The 19,338-nt window shown below is 39.4% G+C and overlaps 10 protein-coding genes across 10 annotated transcripts; 5 read left to right on the top strand and 5 right to left on the bottom strand. All coding sequences in view use genetic code 12, as the record gives it.

Moving 5' to 3' along the window:
* Positions 1–27: 27 nt before the first annotated feature.
* On the top strand, positions 28–2,721 carry DASC09_041870 (uncharacterized protein; the record flags this gene model as incomplete). The annotated part of the gene is made up of 1 exon (XM_064997786.1): positions 28–2,721. One exon carries the CDS (start codon positions 28–30, stop codon positions 2,719–2,721), a length of 2,694 nt encoding a protein of 897 aa, XP_064853858.1.
* A 318-nt stretch (positions 2,722–3,039) lies between these two features.
* On the bottom strand, positions 3,040–4,653 carry RTT109 (H3 histone acetyltransferase RTT109; the record flags this gene model as incomplete). Its single annotated transcript, XM_064997787.1, has 1 exon — positions 3,040–4,653. The coding sequence occupies one exon, from the start codon at positions 4,651–4,653 to the stop codon at positions 3,040–3,042; it is 1,614 nt and encodes a 537-aa protein (XP_064853859.1).
* A 355-nt stretch (positions 4,654–5,008) lies between these two features.
* On the top strand, positions 5,009–7,308 carry YKU80 (ATP-dependent DNA helicase YKU80; the record flags this gene model as incomplete). The annotated part of the gene is made up of 2 exons (XM_064997788.1): positions 5,009–5,068; positions 5,137–7,308. 2 exons carry the CDS (start codon positions 5,009–5,011, stop codon positions 7,306–7,308), a joined length of 2,232 nt encoding a protein of 743 aa, XP_064853860.1.
* A 238-nt stretch (positions 7,309–7,546) lies between these two features.
* PPT1 (protein serine/threonine phosphatase) lies at positions 7,547–9,070 on the top strand (the record flags this gene model as incomplete). Its single annotated transcript, XM_064997789.1, has 1 exon — positions 7,547–9,070. One exon carries the CDS (start codon positions 7,547–7,549, stop codon positions 9,068–9,070), a length of 1,524 nt encoding a protein of 507 aa, XP_064853861.1.
* Positions 9,071–9,396: 326 nt separating this feature from the next.
* On the bottom strand, positions 9,397–10,749 carry SWC4 (Swc4p; the record flags this gene model as incomplete). Its single annotated transcript, XM_064997790.1, has 1 exon — positions 9,397–10,749. One exon carries the CDS (start codon positions 10,747–10,749, stop codon positions 9,397–9,399), a length of 1,353 nt encoding a protein of 450 aa, XP_064853862.1.
* A 271-nt stretch (positions 10,750–11,020) lies between these two features.
* BUD6 (formin-mediated actin nucleation enhancer) lies at positions 11,021–13,339 on the top strand (the record flags this gene model as incomplete). The annotated part of the gene is made up of 2 exons (XM_064997791.1): positions 11,021–11,050; positions 11,126–13,339. The coding sequence occupies 2 exons, from the start codon at positions 11,021–11,023 to the stop codon at positions 13,337–13,339; spliced, it is 2,244 nt and encodes a 747-aa protein (XP_064853863.1).
* A 427-nt stretch (positions 13,340–13,766) lies between these two features.
* Positions 13,767–14,462, bottom strand: NOP16 (Nop16p; the record flags this gene model as incomplete). Its single annotated transcript, XM_064997792.1, has 1 exon — positions 13,767–14,462. The coding sequence occupies one exon, from the start codon at positions 14,460–14,462 to the stop codon at positions 13,767–13,769; it is 696 nt and encodes a 231-aa protein (XP_064853864.1).
* A 422-nt stretch (positions 14,463–14,884) lies between these two features.
* Positions 14,885–15,565, top strand: DASC09_041940 (polyadenylate-binding protein; the record flags this gene model as incomplete). The annotated part of the gene is made up of 1 exon (XM_064997793.1): positions 14,885–15,565. One exon carries the CDS (start codon positions 14,885–14,887, stop codon positions 15,563–15,565), a length of 681 nt encoding a protein of 226 aa, XP_064853865.1.
* A 275-nt stretch (positions 15,566–15,840) lies between these two features.
* Positions 15,841–17,922, bottom strand: PET127 (Pet127p; the record flags this gene model as incomplete). Its single annotated transcript, XM_064997794.1, has 1 exon — positions 15,841–17,922. One exon carries the CDS (start codon positions 17,920–17,922, stop codon positions 15,841–15,843), a length of 2,082 nt encoding a protein of 693 aa, XP_064853866.1.
* A 498-nt stretch (positions 17,923–18,420) lies between these two features.
* DASC09_041960 (uncharacterized protein) lies at positions 18,421–19,287 on the bottom strand (the record flags this gene model as incomplete). Its single annotated transcript, XM_064997795.1, has 1 exon — positions 18,421–19,287. One exon carries the CDS (start codon positions 19,285–19,287, stop codon positions 18,421–18,423), a length of 867 nt encoding a protein of 288 aa, XP_064853867.1.
* Positions 19,288–19,338: the final 51 nt, after the last annotated feature.

The following is a 19,338-nucleotide window of genomic DNA, read 5'->3' on the forward strand; positions in this document are numbered from 1 at the left end:
CTGTGCTAACTAATATTTATATGCAATATGATGGGAGAAAAGAAGAGAAAATACCGCAAAAGACAGTCGTTATCGTGCTCTAACTGCCGGGAGAGAAAGGTTAAGTGTGATCGGAACCACCCGTGCTCAGCTTGTACCAGAAAAGGCTGTCAAACCTCCTGCACATTTGACTCTTTGGCGGCCTCGTTGCCACCATTCAATAGATCAAATGAGATTTTGGCCAATGAAAATTACCAGACAATTCACAACGATGATTCCAGTCCCAAAAGTTCTGCCAGTGGCGTCAGTATGTACAGCAAATCCACGAACAGAACGTCATTATACGAACCTACCGGATCTGATCCCCAAATATTATCCGAAGTTTCGTCAGCGTATTTTGGTAATAATCCTTATGCCTCAGATGAAGAAGTGATAAATTTCTACGATGGTTTGCCATGCTACCCTAATTCACATGGGAATGAACCCGTAAACTATGGTCCGTTATCATGGGCATATCTTGAGATCAAGGATGTTGCGTTGAATTTGTTATCGGAGTATCTGAACTTGCACTACAAATCTGGGCCAGGAGGCTGTCCTAAAGCCGGCTACATGAACGAAAATGGCATTTGGCAAAGGCCAGGGATGAATGAAGATCTGAAGGTTTCCGAAAAGCCTAAAGTCTTCGATGTATTTGAACGACCAGACATGACAGAAAAGACCCTTGGAGAAGAGTTAAGGGATTACTTTTCCAATCAGAAATTGATGGTGCTTGCCACTGACGTCTTTTTCCATACTTCCCTCCCAGTGACTGAAGTGATACATGAGAAGGTATTTAGGGGAGCAATTAAGCGAGTGTTTGGTGAACTTGAGATGCAGGAAAAACCGACACGACGTCTAAATATCAGCGATCGCACTGATCTATCTTATGTGGGCACACTTTTGATTATCGTACGGTTTGCATTTTTATTACTGTCTCCCAACTGTAAGTTTAAGAGAGAGAGGGAGCCCTGGAATGATCCCATTGCAGAGTATATTTTGACCCATCCTGTGAACTTGGATGGAATTGCTTTGGCTCAAAAATGTTTTCAAAAATTGACTTGTTTCTCTGACCCGTCGCTCGAAATGCTTCAGTTTGCGATGTTTATCCAATTTTATCAGCAATTTGCCCCAGAGTTTGGGGAGTGTATATATGGTGGGAAGTTTAAAATCGGGACGGGGATGGCATTCCAAATGGCATATTCTCTTTCTTTGAACCGCGATCCTGACAATTGTTTATTCTCAATACCAGAGGAGGAAAAAAACGTTCGTCGAAAATTATGGTACACTTTATTGTGTTGCAATTTGATTCAATCTTATTTATATGGTCACCCACTCCATTATGATTCACTTTTTTATGATACAAAAGCACCACAGAATAGTGATAAGGTGCACTGCGCTTCATTTTATGTCAGACTTGATTGGTTATTCACACCATTGAGATCAGTACTTCATCTGATTTTGGATATATCGGGCAATACTAAAATGTCAGAACTTACCCGCGAACTTAGCGATTTTGAAATAGTGCTCGATAAATCTTTTGGCAGTTTGCAAGATAATATTGATACCCATTCAACAGAATCATGTGATTCTACCGGGTCTATCAAGTTTTGGATGTCGCTTCGGATTTTCTTGTTGAGTGTTTACAATCATTTTAAATTGCATTATGAAGCTAAGAAAAACACTGAGCTTCTGTTCTTTTATACAAGAAAAATCTTCCATATCGGCATTGTTGAGTTTTTGCCATACCTTTACCTTTTTTCTAGTGAAAAGAAAGTACTCGGTACTTTTTCAGAGTTCCTAGTTACTCCATTCCTTCTCCAACTTTGTCACGGGGTTTCGATCAGTATTTTCTCACTTCAAGTTCGTCTCAAGTTTGCAATCTTCAACTTGGGAAGCCGCGGGAAGGTGTTGAGTAAATCAGAAGTGGAGATTGTCCAAGCCCTTGAGGAACTCTCGTCCAACATTGAAAAGTGTGTGCGGGTGATTTTGAAATGTATGGGGAATCTTTGCATGAAGTATTATTATGCGTATGTGATAAGAAAAAGGGTTAAAGAGTATTTTCATGTGTGCAATGGCAAAGAATTTTTTGAAATATACAGTCCTGGTGCAATCCAGCTCCGCAATCCTCCTTTTAATATATATCAGTTGCGGGAATTGAATACCATTGTGAAAACTGGACTTTCCAATGTCCATAAATTTTATTGTCAAGTGGAAGAAGAGCTAGGGGCTTTAAATGCCAAAAATTCCCAGCAGCCGGCATCAAGATCACATTACAATGATGTGAAAAATAATGACAATGGCCCGACATCATTTACCTCTTCAAGATCAATGACCCCCAAATCTTCGATGTTGCCAGGAATCGAGCTCTGTCCGGTTTTGAATCATAAAATATGTAATGAACTTCAGGGTCCTGAATTATCGATGGACAATCAATATGGTTGCAACAAACAAGCAGTGCAAGTTTTGGGACCAGAACAAATCAATGTGGGAGGAGTCCAGCAGCAGCAGCAGCAACAACGCCCAGCACAACCTGTTGGTACAGATTTGATGGTCTCGAATAATTTTGATTTGAATTTGGATAGTTTGCACGCGTTGCTTTATGATACTAACGATTTGGATGCCAATAATGCGTATATCGATGACCTCTGGAAGAAGCTGTCACTTTCGAGCCAAGAATTGGATTTGTTTAGTATTATTACGTGAACTTAAGTTTTATGATGGTGTATATATTGTAACTATGGCGGATGATTGTATTTATAGTTTATATTGTATTTATGGTTTACCTTGTACTTACTGTTTAATTTTAATGGGTCATATTTGTTGTCGTCTTAGAGTGCACTATGGGAGCTACTAGGTATCAATATATTGTATATTACTCTGTATAATTGGTGTATTGTTTTATCAAGCCACCACTTAGTAGGTATATTTTCTTAATTCTCAATTCTTGTTGGTTCTCTGTATTGCTTGTCTATCAATTTATAGTAAGAAAATATATAAAAATTAATTTTCCAATATTATTACTCATTGTTGAACAGAGGTCAATATTACTCTTTTCTTTCCCTTTTTCATAGTGGAAAGTTGTTGCACCGGCGAAACTTCAATACTTTTTTTATCACTTTGTACTCTTTCCGAATACTCCATTTTCCCACACATTTTCTTAAATCCTTTTTGTAAATTTTTATTATTCTGAGCGTATTGGTACCGGCAGCTCTTAGCTAACAAATAATCAAGATTCTTGAAAGATTCCCTGGCAGATTCTGACAGATCGTACTCTTCGCTAGTGATGAGATCTTTCAAATACTTGAGGCGTTTGTTGGTCAAGATGATCATATCGTCAGTGAAATTGTTGATTTTTATCCCCAGAGTGGCAAATTCGCTGATTTTGAGTTTTAAAACTGTGATTCCTTGGGGATATTTGTTGTTGTTTAAAGTGGCCTGGTAGTCTTTGTCAATCGGAGGTTCATTGACGCCTGTACTCTTCTGAGGATATTTATTAGTTGAATGATCACCATTCACAATCACAGTTCCTAGATCATTGAAAACATCATTGGCATTCAAATTTGCAATATCTTGATATTCATTCTGCCTTGGCTGGAAAGTTTCCTGGCCACTTGAAAGTCCTTTGATATGGATGATTCCGACAATATTAGATAACCTAAACTCTTGTCGCACTGCCAACTCACTCCAAAACTGTCCCGTAGATACTTTTTTGATACGATTTTCTGTCACTAGATGTTCAAGAAATCGTCCCTTAGGATCATCAGGGAAAAGTGGGATCTGGAACACTGCTAACTGTGATTTGTCTCCTTGATCATCGTAAATCCCTCCAAGACCCCATACTTTCTTCCCCGGAGTATTGTATTTGTGAATGAACCGATCAATGGCCATTTTATCTTCTCCGGGAATCGTCAAGGTACTGTGGATCAATTTGGAAAATACAGTATTATCAACCACCAACTTATTAAGAAGATAAAGCCACCAACTAAGCAAATCACGATCCGAAAGTACGTGCTTGTTGAGGTTACGGTAAGAGTAGGGGAATAAGTACTGTTTCTCAGCCCTGGTGAATAATGAGATTTCTACCACCACGGGTTTCCCAATCAAGTGGGTATTACTGGCTAAGGAACACACTGTGATGTCTTTTTCTGGTAGATCGTACAGTTTAGTGTGGTGATCATAATGAGCCGCAAGGTCTCTTAACCGTTTGCGCACTGTTGGTTGAGGATCCAGGTCATCAATGAGGCTAGGATCAAGAAAATGATCAGTATAATGAGTGACATTAATTCCTATCAAGTGTCGCAATACTTCTTGGGACACCAAGGTGAACTTTATCTTGGTGGTATTTAACCCAGTGGAGTCCACTTTGGAAATGTATAAGAGCTTGGTTATGGGCTGAGGGTTATCAAAATTATTGGCTTGGTTTAGGATAATGTACACATACACTTCCATCCCAAATATCATGACATTATCCTGGACAAGGTTGATCCAATGGAGGGATTTGATGGTCAAAGTATTCTTTGACGCGTTGTCTTTCAAGATATTGGGAGCTTTTCTGGGGAATGACTGAAGATGGAGCACTTTGAAAGTCTCATCTTTGGGGAGCACCGAGGAGAGTCTTTCATTCAATGAGGGCATTGTATTATAATATATCTATAGCCTGGTGGGATTTCTATGGATGAAATTGAGTGTTTCAATTAGCATGGTGATTTTCAATAAAGAGTATAAATTAATTATCCCAAAATTTCCACCCACCCGCGTCCGGAATTGGGGATTGGAAGACACAACACAATTAATAGATATTTTGGTTATATGGCGATAGTAGGAAATACCTAAAATATAAATCATTGAACCAAACAATTCTCTGTTCTATTTATTTCTTTCTGGCAGGTTTTTGGAGGGAAATAAATCGCTTGCTGAGATCCGAGGGTCTTCCAATTCCGGTGGAGGGGCGGTAGCGCTTTGGAATTTTGGCAGAGAAATTTCTGGCGCGATGAGCAGCGACAACATCAGTATCAGAAACAACAAATCAAAGGCAATGAGTGGGAAACAAGTAGGTAATAAGTAGTATTTAGTGGTTTTGTCTCTTATTATTCAATTACTAACCTTAATGGTGTTCAGATAACCCTGTATATCATCGATTTGGCCCCTTCCATGGGCCATCAGATGCCCTCGACACAAGAATTCCCAGGAATGACGGGTCTCGAAGTGGCATTGGAGTCGGTTCAGAACCAGTTCATCAGCAAATTACTCAAAGGTAGGAAGACTGACTATGTCCAGGCCTACTGCTCATGTTTTGACCCAGCGTCCAACGACACCATTGACGAAGTGGAAGAACTTGATGGTTCTTCACCACTTCAAGGAACCGCGAAAATCGTTGAATTAAGATCACCGCCCAAATCCAGCGACTTGCGTCGATTAGCAAAACTTCGTGCGGAGCTGGTAAGTGATCATAAAGTCAAAGGTCGATTATGGATCGGAATCTTGAAGAGTTTGAATGATATCCAGCAATTTGTGGGTAAGAAGAAGTTCCCGGGGAAAAGTGTGGTGGTATTCACCGACTTGAATGATTTCAGAGATGCCACAATGTTTGATTTGTCCATTGAAATGTTTGCTAAATTCCAAGCGAGTATTGCTGATACATTGGAGAAAAAGCAAATCTTCCTTCATGTCTGCGATGTCGGCCATGAAGATTCCGAAACCAGACAAACCCTTATCGAAGGCTGGCAATCATTTGCCGAGGAGTCTCCGGAATTTGTCAAGTTTTATTCTCCAAAACAGCTTTTCCAATCCCTCTCGACTCCTGTGCCGAAGACGGTGCTGCCGATCCGCACGTTTGCTGGGCAGCTAAGGTTCTTCAATGACCCAATCGCTGTGCTCCAACGGTCGCGAGGTGAAGGAAAAGAAGACGATGATGATGGTGATGAGAATTTATCCTCCGATTCCACCGAGATGGCATTGGAAGTGGAAGGGTTCCCGTGTATTAAGAACGACAGCCCCATTGCAAAAGCCAAATTAGCAAAAACGGTACTAGACGAGGATAATATCTCATCTGACCAATTCTCTAAGTATAAAATTAAACGCTTCACGGAATACTTTCTTTTTGAAAAACGAGGAGCCGAAGATATCGCGAAAATCAAGGCGGAGAAAAAGCGGCGAAAACAATTAGAAAAACTGGACAGTCAACCGGAACCTATCGAAGTGGATGACGAGTATGATCTTGATTTATATGAGAAAAAAGCTGTTGATGCTAATGATTTGCAAAACTCTTATAGGTACATGACGAGTTTTGTTCCAGTTTCCTCAAGGTTGGAAAAAATCAGGCAATATCAAACCGCACCGGGACTTGATTTTATGGGGATTGTCGATGTTAAATCGTTGCCCCGGTGGTACCTTACCACGGAATCAGTGTTCCTTTTCCCTAAAGCAGGCTCCACTTTAAGAAATCGGGTTGGATTCGCAACTGTTGTCAAGTCATTAATGACTTTGGGCTCAGTGATCATTGCCAGGTTTGTGAAAAAGATGGACCAGCCAGTACAAATTGTGGCTTTAATCCCTGTTGTTATTGATGATGATCAGAACCTCAAACGTCAAGCCGATGATGAATTGAAAGATTATGTGGAAAGCAAAAAATACGGGTTTGTGTCCAGTAGGTTACCAACCAAAGAAGATGAGCGAGGCTCGTCTTTTCCCCCATTGGACTTTTTGAAAACCAAGACTGGCGAAGAAATCAAAGAACATGATAAGTTGTTACCAACCAAAGAAATGAAGGATTTGATGTGTGATTATATTGAGGCAATGGATCTTGATAACCCAAAGGATATTAAAGGGTTCAATGATGTCAACTTCTCTTTTAAACCGGCAGATGCTCGCCGCCAGCAGGTTAGAGATGCTCCAATGACGGTTGATGAAAAGCTCGTGCAACCGAGACCAGCATTACATGTTAGTAATCTTGTGGTGAGCCACATCATCAAACAGGCTGCTAAAGAAGGAATAAGTACCGCGGAGTATATGAAAGCTCATCAAGATGATTACTTTGATCGAAAGAAGTTAAGTGCCACGGAACAGCGATTTTTGGATGTTGTGTTTCAAAATACTGGAGAAAGCAAAAATTATGGGGATACTCCGACTTGGGAGAAACTTGTGAAGTTGTTTGGTGTAAAGTATGTTGGAAAGCCGGTTGTCGAGAATCTGGATGATGAAATTGAAGAGATCGATGAGGATGAATATAATGATTTTAAAGAGAATTTCAATGAAGATGAGAGTTTGGAGTCTTTATTAGGAATTTCATGATATATGAGGTGTATATCTATATAATCATTAATATAGCTATAATTTCCGTCAATATTTATCTACTTAATCTGTCAATTTTAACAGTTATTTATCAAGGCATTCAATGTGATGTTGAGAAATTGCTAACCGCCCTCATATAAAAAGGAATTTTTTTTTTTTTTTTTTCTCTGAAATTTGATCTGAAAGATAAGAATAATAAAAGAGAAGTAAAAAATAATAACTATTTACTCGTCAAAAAATGACAATGGAACAGGCAGTGGAGCTTAAGAACCAGGGGAATTCTGCCCTTAAGAACAATAACTTCGACAAGGCCATTGGACTATATACCCAAGCGATCGAGCTTGATCCAACCCAAGCGGTGTTCTACTCCAATAGGGCCCAGGCGTACATCAAGACCGAAGCGTTTGGATTGGCAGTAGAAGATGGTACTAAATCTATTGAAGCCGATCCTAATTATACCAAGGGGTACTATAGAAGAGCAGTAGCCAATGCTGCGATCCTCAAGTACAAAGAAGCTATCAAGGATTTGAAAGTGGTGCTTGTGAAAGCCCCAGGAGACAAAGTCGCTAAACAATACCACAACGAATTTGTGAAGATTTTGAAGCAAAAAAAGTTCGAAGATGCCATTAGAGGAGAGGATACTCCTAGTGCGATGAGTCAAGTGGATTTCAACAATCCTATTGTGGGGAAGAATCCGTTCAAGCAGAATCAATTGGATATCACGGTGACAGGAACCGACGGCAAGACCAACGAGCAGCATATTGAAGTTAATGGGATAACTAAGGACTTCATCGATGAGATGATTGATATTTTCAAGCGTGGAGAGAAGTTGCCAAAAAAGTATGCTTATGCGTTGATTATCGCTTGTAATAATTTGTTGAAGCAAGAACCATCGATGGTGAACATCTCATTACCAAACATGAAGAAGAACGGCAAGAACGAAGTAGTGTTGGAAGGGGTGGACACGTTGACGGTATGTGGGGACACTCATGGGCAATTCTATGATTTGCTCAATATCTTTGAAACTTATGGTTGGGTAAATGACCGCCACGCTTACTTGTTCAATGGGGATTTTGTTGATAGAGGCAGTTGGTCGACAGAAGTTGCGTTCTTATTGTACGCTTTGAAACTCCGTTATCCACACCGACTCTTTCTTAATAGAGGAAACCACGAAACTAATGATATGAACAAGGTGTACGGGTTCGAAGGGGAATGTAAGGCTAAATACAGTGAGACGTTGTACTTGATGTTCAGTGAGAGTTTCGGTTCTTTGCCGTTGGCAACATTAATTGGGAACGATTACCTTGTGATGCACGGCGGGCTCTTCTCTGACGATAATATCACTTTGGACGATATCAGAAAGATTAACCGGTTCAAGGCTACCCAGCCTCCAAAAGAAGGGATCGAAATGGAGTTGCTATGGACCGATCCTCAGCCAATGCCAGGACGTACGCCAAATCGTAGAGGTATTGGTATTCAGTTTGGTCCAGATGTTACTGAGAAGTTCTGTGTCAGTAATGACTTATCAGGGATTATCAGATCTCATGAGGTGAGAATGGAAGGTTACGAAAAGGAACATAATGATAAATTGATCACCGTATTTAGTGCTCCTAACTACTGTGATAGTCAGGGAAATAAGGGGGCGATCATCAACTTTACCGTGAAGAATAATGGTGAGTTCAATTTGGATTGCGAGCAATTCGAAGCAGTGCCACATCCTGACATCAAACCAATGGCCTATACTACAAATTTCGGCTTGTAGATGGCCATATATACGTACATGTATATATATATTGAAATAAAATAGTTAATATCTAATTCATTATGAGAAGTATACAAAATTAATACCATCGTACATTATATAATACAGGGTGAAATCATCAATTAATAAAATCAAAGAATCGAAGAATTTTCTGAAAAAAAAAAAGCAGTGAGGATTGGCGAGTTTTTGATTCGAATTATCAGTATTGTTGAGCTAACTAAGATGTTTCCAAGACGTATTAATTATTTAACCTCCTTCTTCAATTTTCCTCAATTTCCGTACCCGTGTTGTAGCAAGATATTTTTTTTTTCTCTTGCCAATTTGTTTCACTGGGAGTTCCATACCAAATTCTGTTCAGTCTCTATGCTGTCAATTTGCTTCTTTGTTTCTAACAAAGTGGTGATGGCATCAGTCAATATATCAAATCTTTCAACAATTTTCTTACTAATCATCGCCGGTCTGTTTGGAATTCCCAACTCATTCAACGTCGAATTGACCTTTGTTTGTACAGATGGCTTATACGAGGCAATCTTTGATGAGCGTAAATGAACTCCTGGTTGGAGTCTTTCAGCATGATATGAAAGACCATAGGCTGCTTCTTCTTGAGCAGTAAGTTTTTTCGACAAGAGTTGGGCCACTGGGTTTTCCGGCTGTGGTGTCGTTTGTTGAGGAGAAATAATTTCTGGTTGTTGTTGTGATTGCTGTGGTTGTTGCTGTTGCTGTTTCTTGTTTAATTTCTTGGAATCTGTAGCCATTCCGGCAGAGCTGGTGACAGCAGTGTCTTGTTCTTGTTTGCGCTTCTTCGATTTATCAGTAAACATCAACGAGTTATATAGTTGGGCAAGCCCTTGTGAATTAGAGTACTGGCTGATATTTGCCGTACTGGCAGGAGAATCCAATAAATGTAGAAGTGCCGCCCTTTCTGCCAACATCTTTTGGGCCGCTTGTTCGAACCTTCTAGCTTCGATCACCAACAGCTCTTCTTCAGCGATTTCTGCAGGGCTTCTTCCCAAAAGTCGTTCAAGATACTTCTTTCTATCGATTTCTTTGGATTTATCAAAATTCAACGCGTCGATAAGTTTGGTTTTATTTTCATCGAGGATCCCGGCCTCTTTGAGGATCTTGTTTTCATCAATGAGAATTTTCTGGCATACTGAATAAAACCTCTGCTTTAGATCTTCCAAAGATCTTGCCGGGCCCTGATAATTATAACGATCATTGATGATGATCCATCGCAAATCGTATAATTTGCACATCTTGAATAAATACTTTGTCTCTTCACACGTCCAGTCATTTTCCTCGTCATTTTCTTTGATTAGTCGCTCGTAAGTCACATCGTCAGGGTCTGGTAACTTCAACTTCTGATTATACTGTTCAAATTGGTACTTTTCTGGGGATGGACCGATTCCTTTCATCCAATGTGATAATTGCAATCCATCGTCTCGAGAATTGTTTTTAAACTTCACCCATCTCCAAGCAGCTGCTTTACTATTGGTATCGAGCCGTTTCCTGAACTTGGATGTTGGTTTTAAGTGTAACGCTGGAGTGTTTTCCCCTAGTAACTGATATAACTCTCTGTTGATTCCCAGAAGTTGTTTCTTTGGTTCAATCTTCTTCTTCTTCTTTGGCGGTTCACTTCTCTGGACATTGAAAACGTCTAATATATCATGTGATGACATTCTTCTCTAATTAATGTCATTCAATATCAATTGTTGGTCATCGATGGCGACTTATCAATGGAAATTAAGTCAATCAATTATTTTTGTTTTTTTTTTTTGTTTTTTTTTTTGCCTGTGGTTTCCGGTACGGAAAGGGAGGGAGAGTTCATAGAATCACCTCCCCGGAATAGGGACCCAAAAGCTTTTTTCTGCCGCCGCCGTCAAATTCAGCCAATTTTCTTCTTCCCTCGACACCAATAAGATCAAAGCGATAAGAACCGATTATCCAACAATGAATCAGTCTGCTGCTCGTAAGGGCTCGGTATGTCTTATTTACTAATCAATTCCAAATTTTTCCTTCTTCTCTTTGGGTACCTGTCCCCACTAACATCCCCAGATGAACACCATCGAGTCTAGTGTCACCAGACTCTTAGTGGCAACAAAACATCTCTTAGAAAGTCTTACCCAATGGGCTAAAGGAGCGGCCACGGAGTCTGAAGTGTCTGATGCATATGTCCAACTAGGTGGAGACTTCAAAGTGGCATGTCGTGCTTTTTCTAACACTGGTGTCGATGTCGCTGATCTAGGAGACGTGCCTCATCTGCTTAGAGTGGTGCTTGAAGAAGCACTTTGTGAACCACCATCCCAACAGAGCTTGGATCGATACTTACCAACAATCCGACAGATCATTGTCAATCTTCTTCGTAATTTGAAAAAGAAACAGAATGCTGTCCGGGAAATGAACAGCCAGATCATCAATCATAATACCCAAAGAGCCTCGTCTGCTCCGGTAAGAAAAAGTCTCATGCAACAACAGCAACAATCTAAACCTCTACCCCAAGTGGACCACCATAACCACACTCATCACCAAAGTGCAACTCCTGCGAGGGCCTCTACTTTGGGAAGCAACGCATCAGCACAACTGAAGCAACGTCTTGATCTGTACCGTGCCCTCCGAGAAGGATCAGCATCAGTCAATGAAGAATCTGATCAACCAGCAGTGCTTCCTGCGGCCCTTCCTAGTATCAATGTCGAGGTATCTGATGGGTTCCAAAGTGGTGAAGAATCTGATGCGTTAAAGCAATTGCAAAATGGTGATTCATTGAAAAGAAGAGCATCAAGAAGATTCTCTGCTTACCAATACGCCAAGCTTACGAAACAAACAGAAATGCCCCTTCCAAAAGACTCAACCCAACCTCCACAGACCACCGCTCTTACTGTTGAGAATAATAATAATAATGAAGAGGTAGATGATAATCCGGAAAACCTCACCGCTCAGCAACCACAGCAATCACAGCAACCAAGAATGAGCGTCCATGAATCATCAACATCCAATGGAACTACCGTATACTTGAAGATCAATAATCGCACCAAAAAAGTGGACGTGCAATTGCCAGTTACGTTTAGCTCCCTTCGACTTTTATTCATTGAGAAATTTGCGTATTCTCCAGGTAGTGATAGCTTCCCAGAAATTTATATTCAAGAATCAATCACTGACGTACCCTACGAACTAGAAGAACATTTATTACCCGACGTCAAAGGAGGATCGATTTTATCGTTGAATGCCCAAGAACATAGCATTGAGATCATTAAGGATTTAGAAACTAAAGTGTCAACCTTGCAAACCCAGCTTTCAAAAATACAAGACAACATCAAGGAAACCATACGAGAAACCATTCTTTCAATTCCTCCACCAGCACCGGCACCAGCTCTAATTGATAACAAAACAAAAGGAAGAGGATTCAGTAAATCTCTCGACGATTTGGATATTTCTGATATCAGAAGAGAATTGATGGTAATCAAACAGATCAGTTCTGGTAATAAGCAAGATTTTGCTTCGAGCATCAAGTCTTTATTAGAAAAAGTCCAAGAATTTAAAAGTTCCGGGTTCGAGGCCCCAAGATCGGCGAATCGCAATTATATGGAAAAATGTCATTCTAAACTTTCTGAGGATTCTGATGAATTGTTGACAAAAGTCGATGATTTACAAGACGTTATCGAGGCATTACGGAAAGACGTTGCACAAAGGGGGGCCAAGCCATCAGAAGATCAATTGGTTGGAGTCAAGAAAGATATTGATTCCGCGCAGAATTCCATCGATGTGATGCACGAATACATTGTCAAGGAAAAACCTAATTGGAAAGCAATTTGGGAAAAAGAATTGGATGTGGTGTGTGAAGAACAACAATTTTTCAAGTTGCAAGAAGATTTGGTGGATGATTTACGTGAAGATTTGGAAAAAGCGTTCGAGACATTCACCCTTGTGGAGCATGTTTCTAAAGAACATCAAAAGAATAAAGGTGGGAGGATTCGCCAACCTAATTTGCCATTAGTCGAACCAGGTACTAGTCTTGTAACGGTGCGTGGGGCCATGCTTTCTGAAGTTTCGGCGTTGAAACCAAATCATGAAAAAAGAGTGAACGCCATTGAAAAAGCGGAGAAAGTCCGGGAAAAGGAGAAACAAACCAGGTTGAAAAACGAATTTGAAGAAGAATTGGGAGGATTTGTGGAGGGGAAGAAGTTGAAGAAATCAGGAGGAATTGAAGAGACTGAAAGATTGAGAAAAAAGAAGGATGAGGAGAATCTAAAAGCATCGTTTGCAGTTTTTTAAGATTGTATAGTGTTCATTTTTTTTTAGTTTTAGTTTATTTTTTTCCCTTCTGAACTGCATATTTGAATTTACAAATTGGGTGAGCTTTGACTTGCATATAGATTTACATTTTTAGAAATTGGATAAGTTTGTTTTTTTTTTGTATTTTGTTATTATTTTTATTATTTTTATTTTTATTATTATTATTATTGTTATTACTATTATTATTATTATTATTATTATTATTATTATTATTATTATTATTATTATTGAATAGATGAAACATTTGAGTGACAATCATTGTGAATTGTATTGTATTGATATAAAAAGAAACGTGCGATTTCAATTCAAAAAATCTAATATGGAAAATAAAATGAAAAAAGTAAAATAAAAACACCTAAAACTACATACATAAAAGGAATTAAAGACAAAGATAAATCAAAAAGAACTAAGTAATCTTATTGGTCTTCTTCCATTTCTTGAACTTCTTTTTCAAATCCCCAGCACTGTTCTGGTTAATATTCAACTTCTTATCCCACTTCATCGCCTCATAATCATCACCATATTTCTCATACAATTCCTTCAACCAATCTTGTTCTCTAGTCGATTGGTATCTTTCGGTGGTTATTAGTTCTCTATTAGCATAAGCCTCCAATTCTTCCACCACTTTGGTCTTAGGTTTCACTGGGGCATATTCATCCTCGCTATCGCTTTCAATGTCAACTCTCTTGGTCCCGTGAATCACCTTTATTATCTTCCCGGCACCATCTTTAATGATTCTTGCTTCGCCATGTGGGATTTCCGAAGCATCAATATCACCTTTACTATTGCTACTTTCTGCGGCTTGCGGTTTTTCTCCTTCCTCTTCATCATCATCCTTATCTTCTTCTTCTTCTTCTTCTTCTTCTTCTTCTTCTTTGTCGTCATCCTTTGTGAAATCCTTCTCTACACCACCAGCAGGGGTCTCCAACTTCACGGCAAGTCCTAAACGTTTGTAATTCTGGGCAAGAGTGGCATCATAATCCCAATTGGCAGCAATGATCGGATTGCCTCTAACATTAATCTTTCTGTGCTTGTCCTTAACTCGTCTCGTGGCCTTTCTCACCGACGAGCGATTCATCTTTCTCTTTCTAACGGACACCATGATAACAATAGATATTCTCTGCCAGGTGTGTAAAAAATAGAAGATAGAAATATCAAAAACTGATAATTTTCATCTCATCGAAAAGAAAAAAAAAAATTTACTGCAAAACCAGGGGGTGCTTTCATTACCTAACAATTTTCTGGTGCTGACAGAAGTATACACCCCTATTCTGGGTGCCCCCAAAAAAAAAAAAAAAAAAAAATTTTCCACCAAAAACAAACAGAAAATACTCCACAGATCATTGGAAGCAAAAAATATATATTACATCTTGTTTTTTGCCATCAATCGTATCAGGACTCAATTCTGGAAAGATAACAATAAGATAACAACAGGGAGTGAAGGTCAATTAGTAGCAGCAGAAGCAGAAGCGAAGAAATAAAAAAGCCGTGGAGATATATCATCAATAAATCAATCAAAGAATAATGAGTGCCAAAGAAGAATCACCAAAGGTAGAACAAGTGCCAGCCACTACTGCCACTACTGAAGAAAATGCTGACAGTCAACCACAACAACAGGAAAAAGAAAAGTCAGTAGGAGACAACGAAACCGTGGCTGCCCAACCGGAACCAACCAAATTATCAAGGGAAGAACAACTAGAACAACAAAAGGAAATTGATTCCCGTAGTATTTATGCCGGTAACGTTGATTATAGTGCCACTCCAGAGGAATTGGAGAAATTCTTCAATACTGCAGGGGTTATCAATCGTATCACCATCTTATATGACAAGTTCACCGGGTTCGCCAAAGGGTTTGCCTACGTGGAATTCGCTAAAATTGAATCGGTGAGTGAGGCATTGAAGTTGAACGAGGCCGAATTCAAAGGCAGAAAGTTGAATGTCACCCAAAAGAGAACCAATGTCCCAGGTTACACCAGAAGAGGTGGTTTCAGAGGAGGGTATAGAGGTAGAAGCAATTACATGGGTGGCAGAGGTAATTACAGAGGAAGAGGTAATTACAGAGGAAGAGGTAATTACAGAGGCAGAGGTAATTACAGAGGCCCAAGATCCACCAGAAACGAAAACGGTGATGAAGGAGAAAAGGCTTCTCCTGATGCCCCAGCCGCCGCTCCTGCTTCTGCTCCTGCTCCAGAATCCCAAGCCTAATTTTGTGAATAGTTCGTAGAGTCATTAATTTGATCATCTATGTTATACCAGAAATTTTTTTAGTGTTAGTATTTGAATAAAAAAGAAGAAAAAAAAATTGATAATTGGCTCCTGTTAATGGTAATTCCCAATGGTTTGTTCTATTTTTTTAATTTTTTTTTCTTGTCCTATTTATTTTTAATGAGTTATATACACAGCTTTGTTTTGTTTTAATTTACATGTACTTATTCTCTTTTTATAGCCTCCATACTCCAAAATTTGTAAGCCATTTTCATCTATTTATCTGGTTTCCAAACAACCTTCTTCCCATTATCTTCCATCGCAGCAAAAAACTCTTCCCTCAACCTCCCAATTTGGTCATATTGTCGGACAATTGTCGTATAGTCCGAGTCAAATTGCGACCATTGAAGTATTCCTTTGTCCTGCATGAACTTCTTATAATGACGTTGAGCTGTCTCAGTATCAAGCTTCGTAATGGTATAATTGACTTTCCAATCAATATCTCTTGATTTAGGATAAGCAAACCTCTCGGTCTGTAATTCACCATCATGGTAATGATCAAACGATACTTTAAAACCTTGAGCCTTGTACGATGTTATATTGTTCATTTTTTGGAAATCAGCCTTTCTCATATTTTGTTTCGCCTTGTAGAAATCAGGATGGAGCTTCAATTTCACCTGTAAATTGCGATCATTCTCAATATTATCCAAGTCGATATCCTCCAACTTCGAGGCGTTCTGCAATTTCTTGGCAAGCGCCAATTCTTGCTGTAGCATATCCTGGTTCTGAATCTTGTTGACTTGTTCATGGTTGAGGGGGGTGAATAATACGTATAATTTGCTCCTTCCTTTTTCGGTCTTGGCTTTAAGAATCATCCTAAAGCATTCTGCTTCGCCGTTTTGTACTAAGTAGTCATTGACAATAGTATCAATAATATCTTCCAATACTTTGAAACTGACCTTGAATTCGGTTTCCGAGACAAATGAGCTCATACTGGTTTGGAAGCCATCAAGATGCATATCAAGAACGTCTGCGATGTCAGACTCCTCCTCAGCATTAGGATCATGGTGGTACAATTCGTCAATATCTGTCAACGGGATGTATTCAAAACCAAATATTTTCTCAATATTATGGTAACAAACAAAGATTCCATCCATATTACCGATTCTCGCCTGGAACGAGTACTTCAACATCGCCGACCGGATCAAGTCGTACTTTTCTTTTTCATAGCTCTCAAACCCTCCTAGTCTTTTGATGATCTGGTACCCACTTCGGTTTTTTTGGGTGTTTTGAATATGGTCGATGTCCACTCTGATAGAACACACCGCTCGGGTCTTCAAATCAAACGTCCCCGTATTAGGTAGCCGTGGATCGTAACAGTCCAATTGCGATCTCACCAAAAACTTCCCCATTTTGGCATAATGATAAGTGTCTCCTGCAACTTCCTCTTGGCCTTTGGTCTTATTATTTTTACCAAGAACATAATTACGCTTGAAATCTCTTTCTTTGGTTATCAATAAAGTCTCCATCAAGTTCCCCAAAATCGAGAGAATCATGTCATCGTCTGTAGATTTATCAGCATCAATAGAATACACCACGCTCTGTAGTCCTGGTCTAGACTTCCTAACTTTTAATACCACCACCGCCGCAGTCTTTGCCCCTGGAGAGAATGACATCTTCTTTCCCGGTAAATCACTATAACTCAAACTCAAGTCCTTAAATTTCGGTTGCTTATTATTAGATAGCGCGAAATGGAGCTGCGACAATAACCCCGTCATTGATGAGGTTGAGCTGTAGTATTTTACCTTTTCCCTGACACTCTCTGGGTCATTTTTGTTATTTCTCCGCTTGTTGACATCTGACGCCATTTCCAATAACACAGGGTCCCGTCCTGATGGGATGAACGCTTTAACTTTGTTGAAATCAAACTTATCGACGCTCACCACGTTCTCCAAAAAAGGTGGGAAGCTATACACTCTGGTCCGTTTATCCTGTAATTGGTGGTACACGTTGGGTTGGAATAACACTTTGGAGAGATTATGGGCGAGCGGCGGTACTGGCAACTGGGGGAAATTTGGTTTGATGGGTTCGTACACCAAAGTTTTGGTGTCGATTTCTTTTTCAAGTATTATCTCTGGCACGGGTTCTTCTTCTACTAAAAAATTTTTCCCTTCTAGTACATTATTTTCTCCTCCTAGTATATGATCTTCTCCTTCAAGACCATTTTCTTCCTCAGGTATTAGTCCTTCATCCTCACTCGCCAAGTGAATAGGCGGCTTTATTGAGGATGTAGTGGTCGAATAAAGCCTGCGGCTTCGAAAAACTCTTTGGAGTAGCCCTTGCTGCCTAATACACATCAAACAAAAGGCTTTTTGGTGAATTAACCGGTGTTTTTGACATCGATTTATGCAAGAAGAACAAGAAGAAAAAAAAATTCAAAGTCGGGCGATGAGCGATGAGGGCTACCCGACATATGCACTATCGGAAATATATCTATGTGATATTATTGATAATATATTGGGGATAGATAAAGATATATACCATATCTTACAGCATTATAATATTTAGCAATATATTACCCCTTTTGTAGCATTTCTCCAAATCAAAAAATCAAGAAAAAAAAAAATCAAATATCCAGAAAGGCCTGAAACAACTCTCTCAATTTGTTTCCGTAACTTTCTCAGCGAACTAGCATAACTTTTTCAATCAACTAAATAAAAAAAACCAATAACAATAAGACCCAGACAAAAATAAGCTCTATAAAACCAAATGATTTCAAAAATAAAATAAATAAATAATGCAAACTGTTCTATGAGAACGAACTACCATTTCTAAGCACCCCAACAAAGACTCCTTTACTTCAAACACATTCGTTCTATCCCTTCTGAAGCAGATGTCATAGAGCTCACCGTTAGAATTGGTCTAGAAGGAACAATAGAAATATTTTGGGAATATGAGCTACTATTACCACTGCTCAGATAACCATCTTCATCATCGGATTCCACCATTCTCCGCTTAAGATTGGCGACCCACTCGTCAGATATTTTGGGGGACTTTAAATTCGAAGATGGTTTTTTGGTGTTGATTTTGGAATTCCAGCGTTCGTTGATTTTCATCACCAACCGTGACTGTCGCATTACTTCCTCAGTGAGATCCACGAGATATTTCTTGTTGTCAGGGACCTTTGATTTGGCCAAATGGTTCCTTGATAACGATGATGATGATGGCATTGTCTTCGATGATGATAGTATTTTTGATGACTCTTTCAAATTGAAAGTGGTGTTGGCCTCATGTTTAATTTCATTTTCTAATGGGGTAATTTCGTTTTGTAAGTCATTTGCAATTCTCCTCATGGCATTCAATTGGGGTTGTATATTATTTTTCTGTTTTGTCTGTTTCTTCTTCTTCTTGTTCCTCTTGTTCTTGTTCTTGTTTTTGTTCTTGTTCTTGTTCTTGTTCATCCTCTGCTTCTCATCGTTCTCTCGCTGTTTGGTGTTCTCTGTTCCCTCCATCCTGGCAACTGGCACCCGTCCCCCATCGGCCACAATATTATGGACACTGGCTGATCCCATGGTTCCCAAAGAGTGTTCTATTGCACATTGTTCCCCCATCAGAAAGACGTTAGAACACGGCGATGTGCTTCCTCCTTCTTTCCTTCCTTCCTTCCTTCCTTCCTTCATTCCTTCCATCCTTCCTATTTGCTGCCAAAAGTTTTGAATCATTTTTTTTTTGTTTTGTTTTTGTTTTGTCACGTGATTTCCGGTCCGGCTCCT

This window comes from Saccharomycopsis crataegensis (assembly GCF_037102585.1).
Source record: "Saccharomycopsis crataegensis DNA, jcf7180000000084, whole genome shotgun sequence".
Classification (NCBI taxonomy): Eukaryota; Fungi; Ascomycota; class Saccharomycetes; order Ascoideales; family Saccharomycopsidaceae; genus Saccharomycopsis; species Saccharomycopsis crataegensis.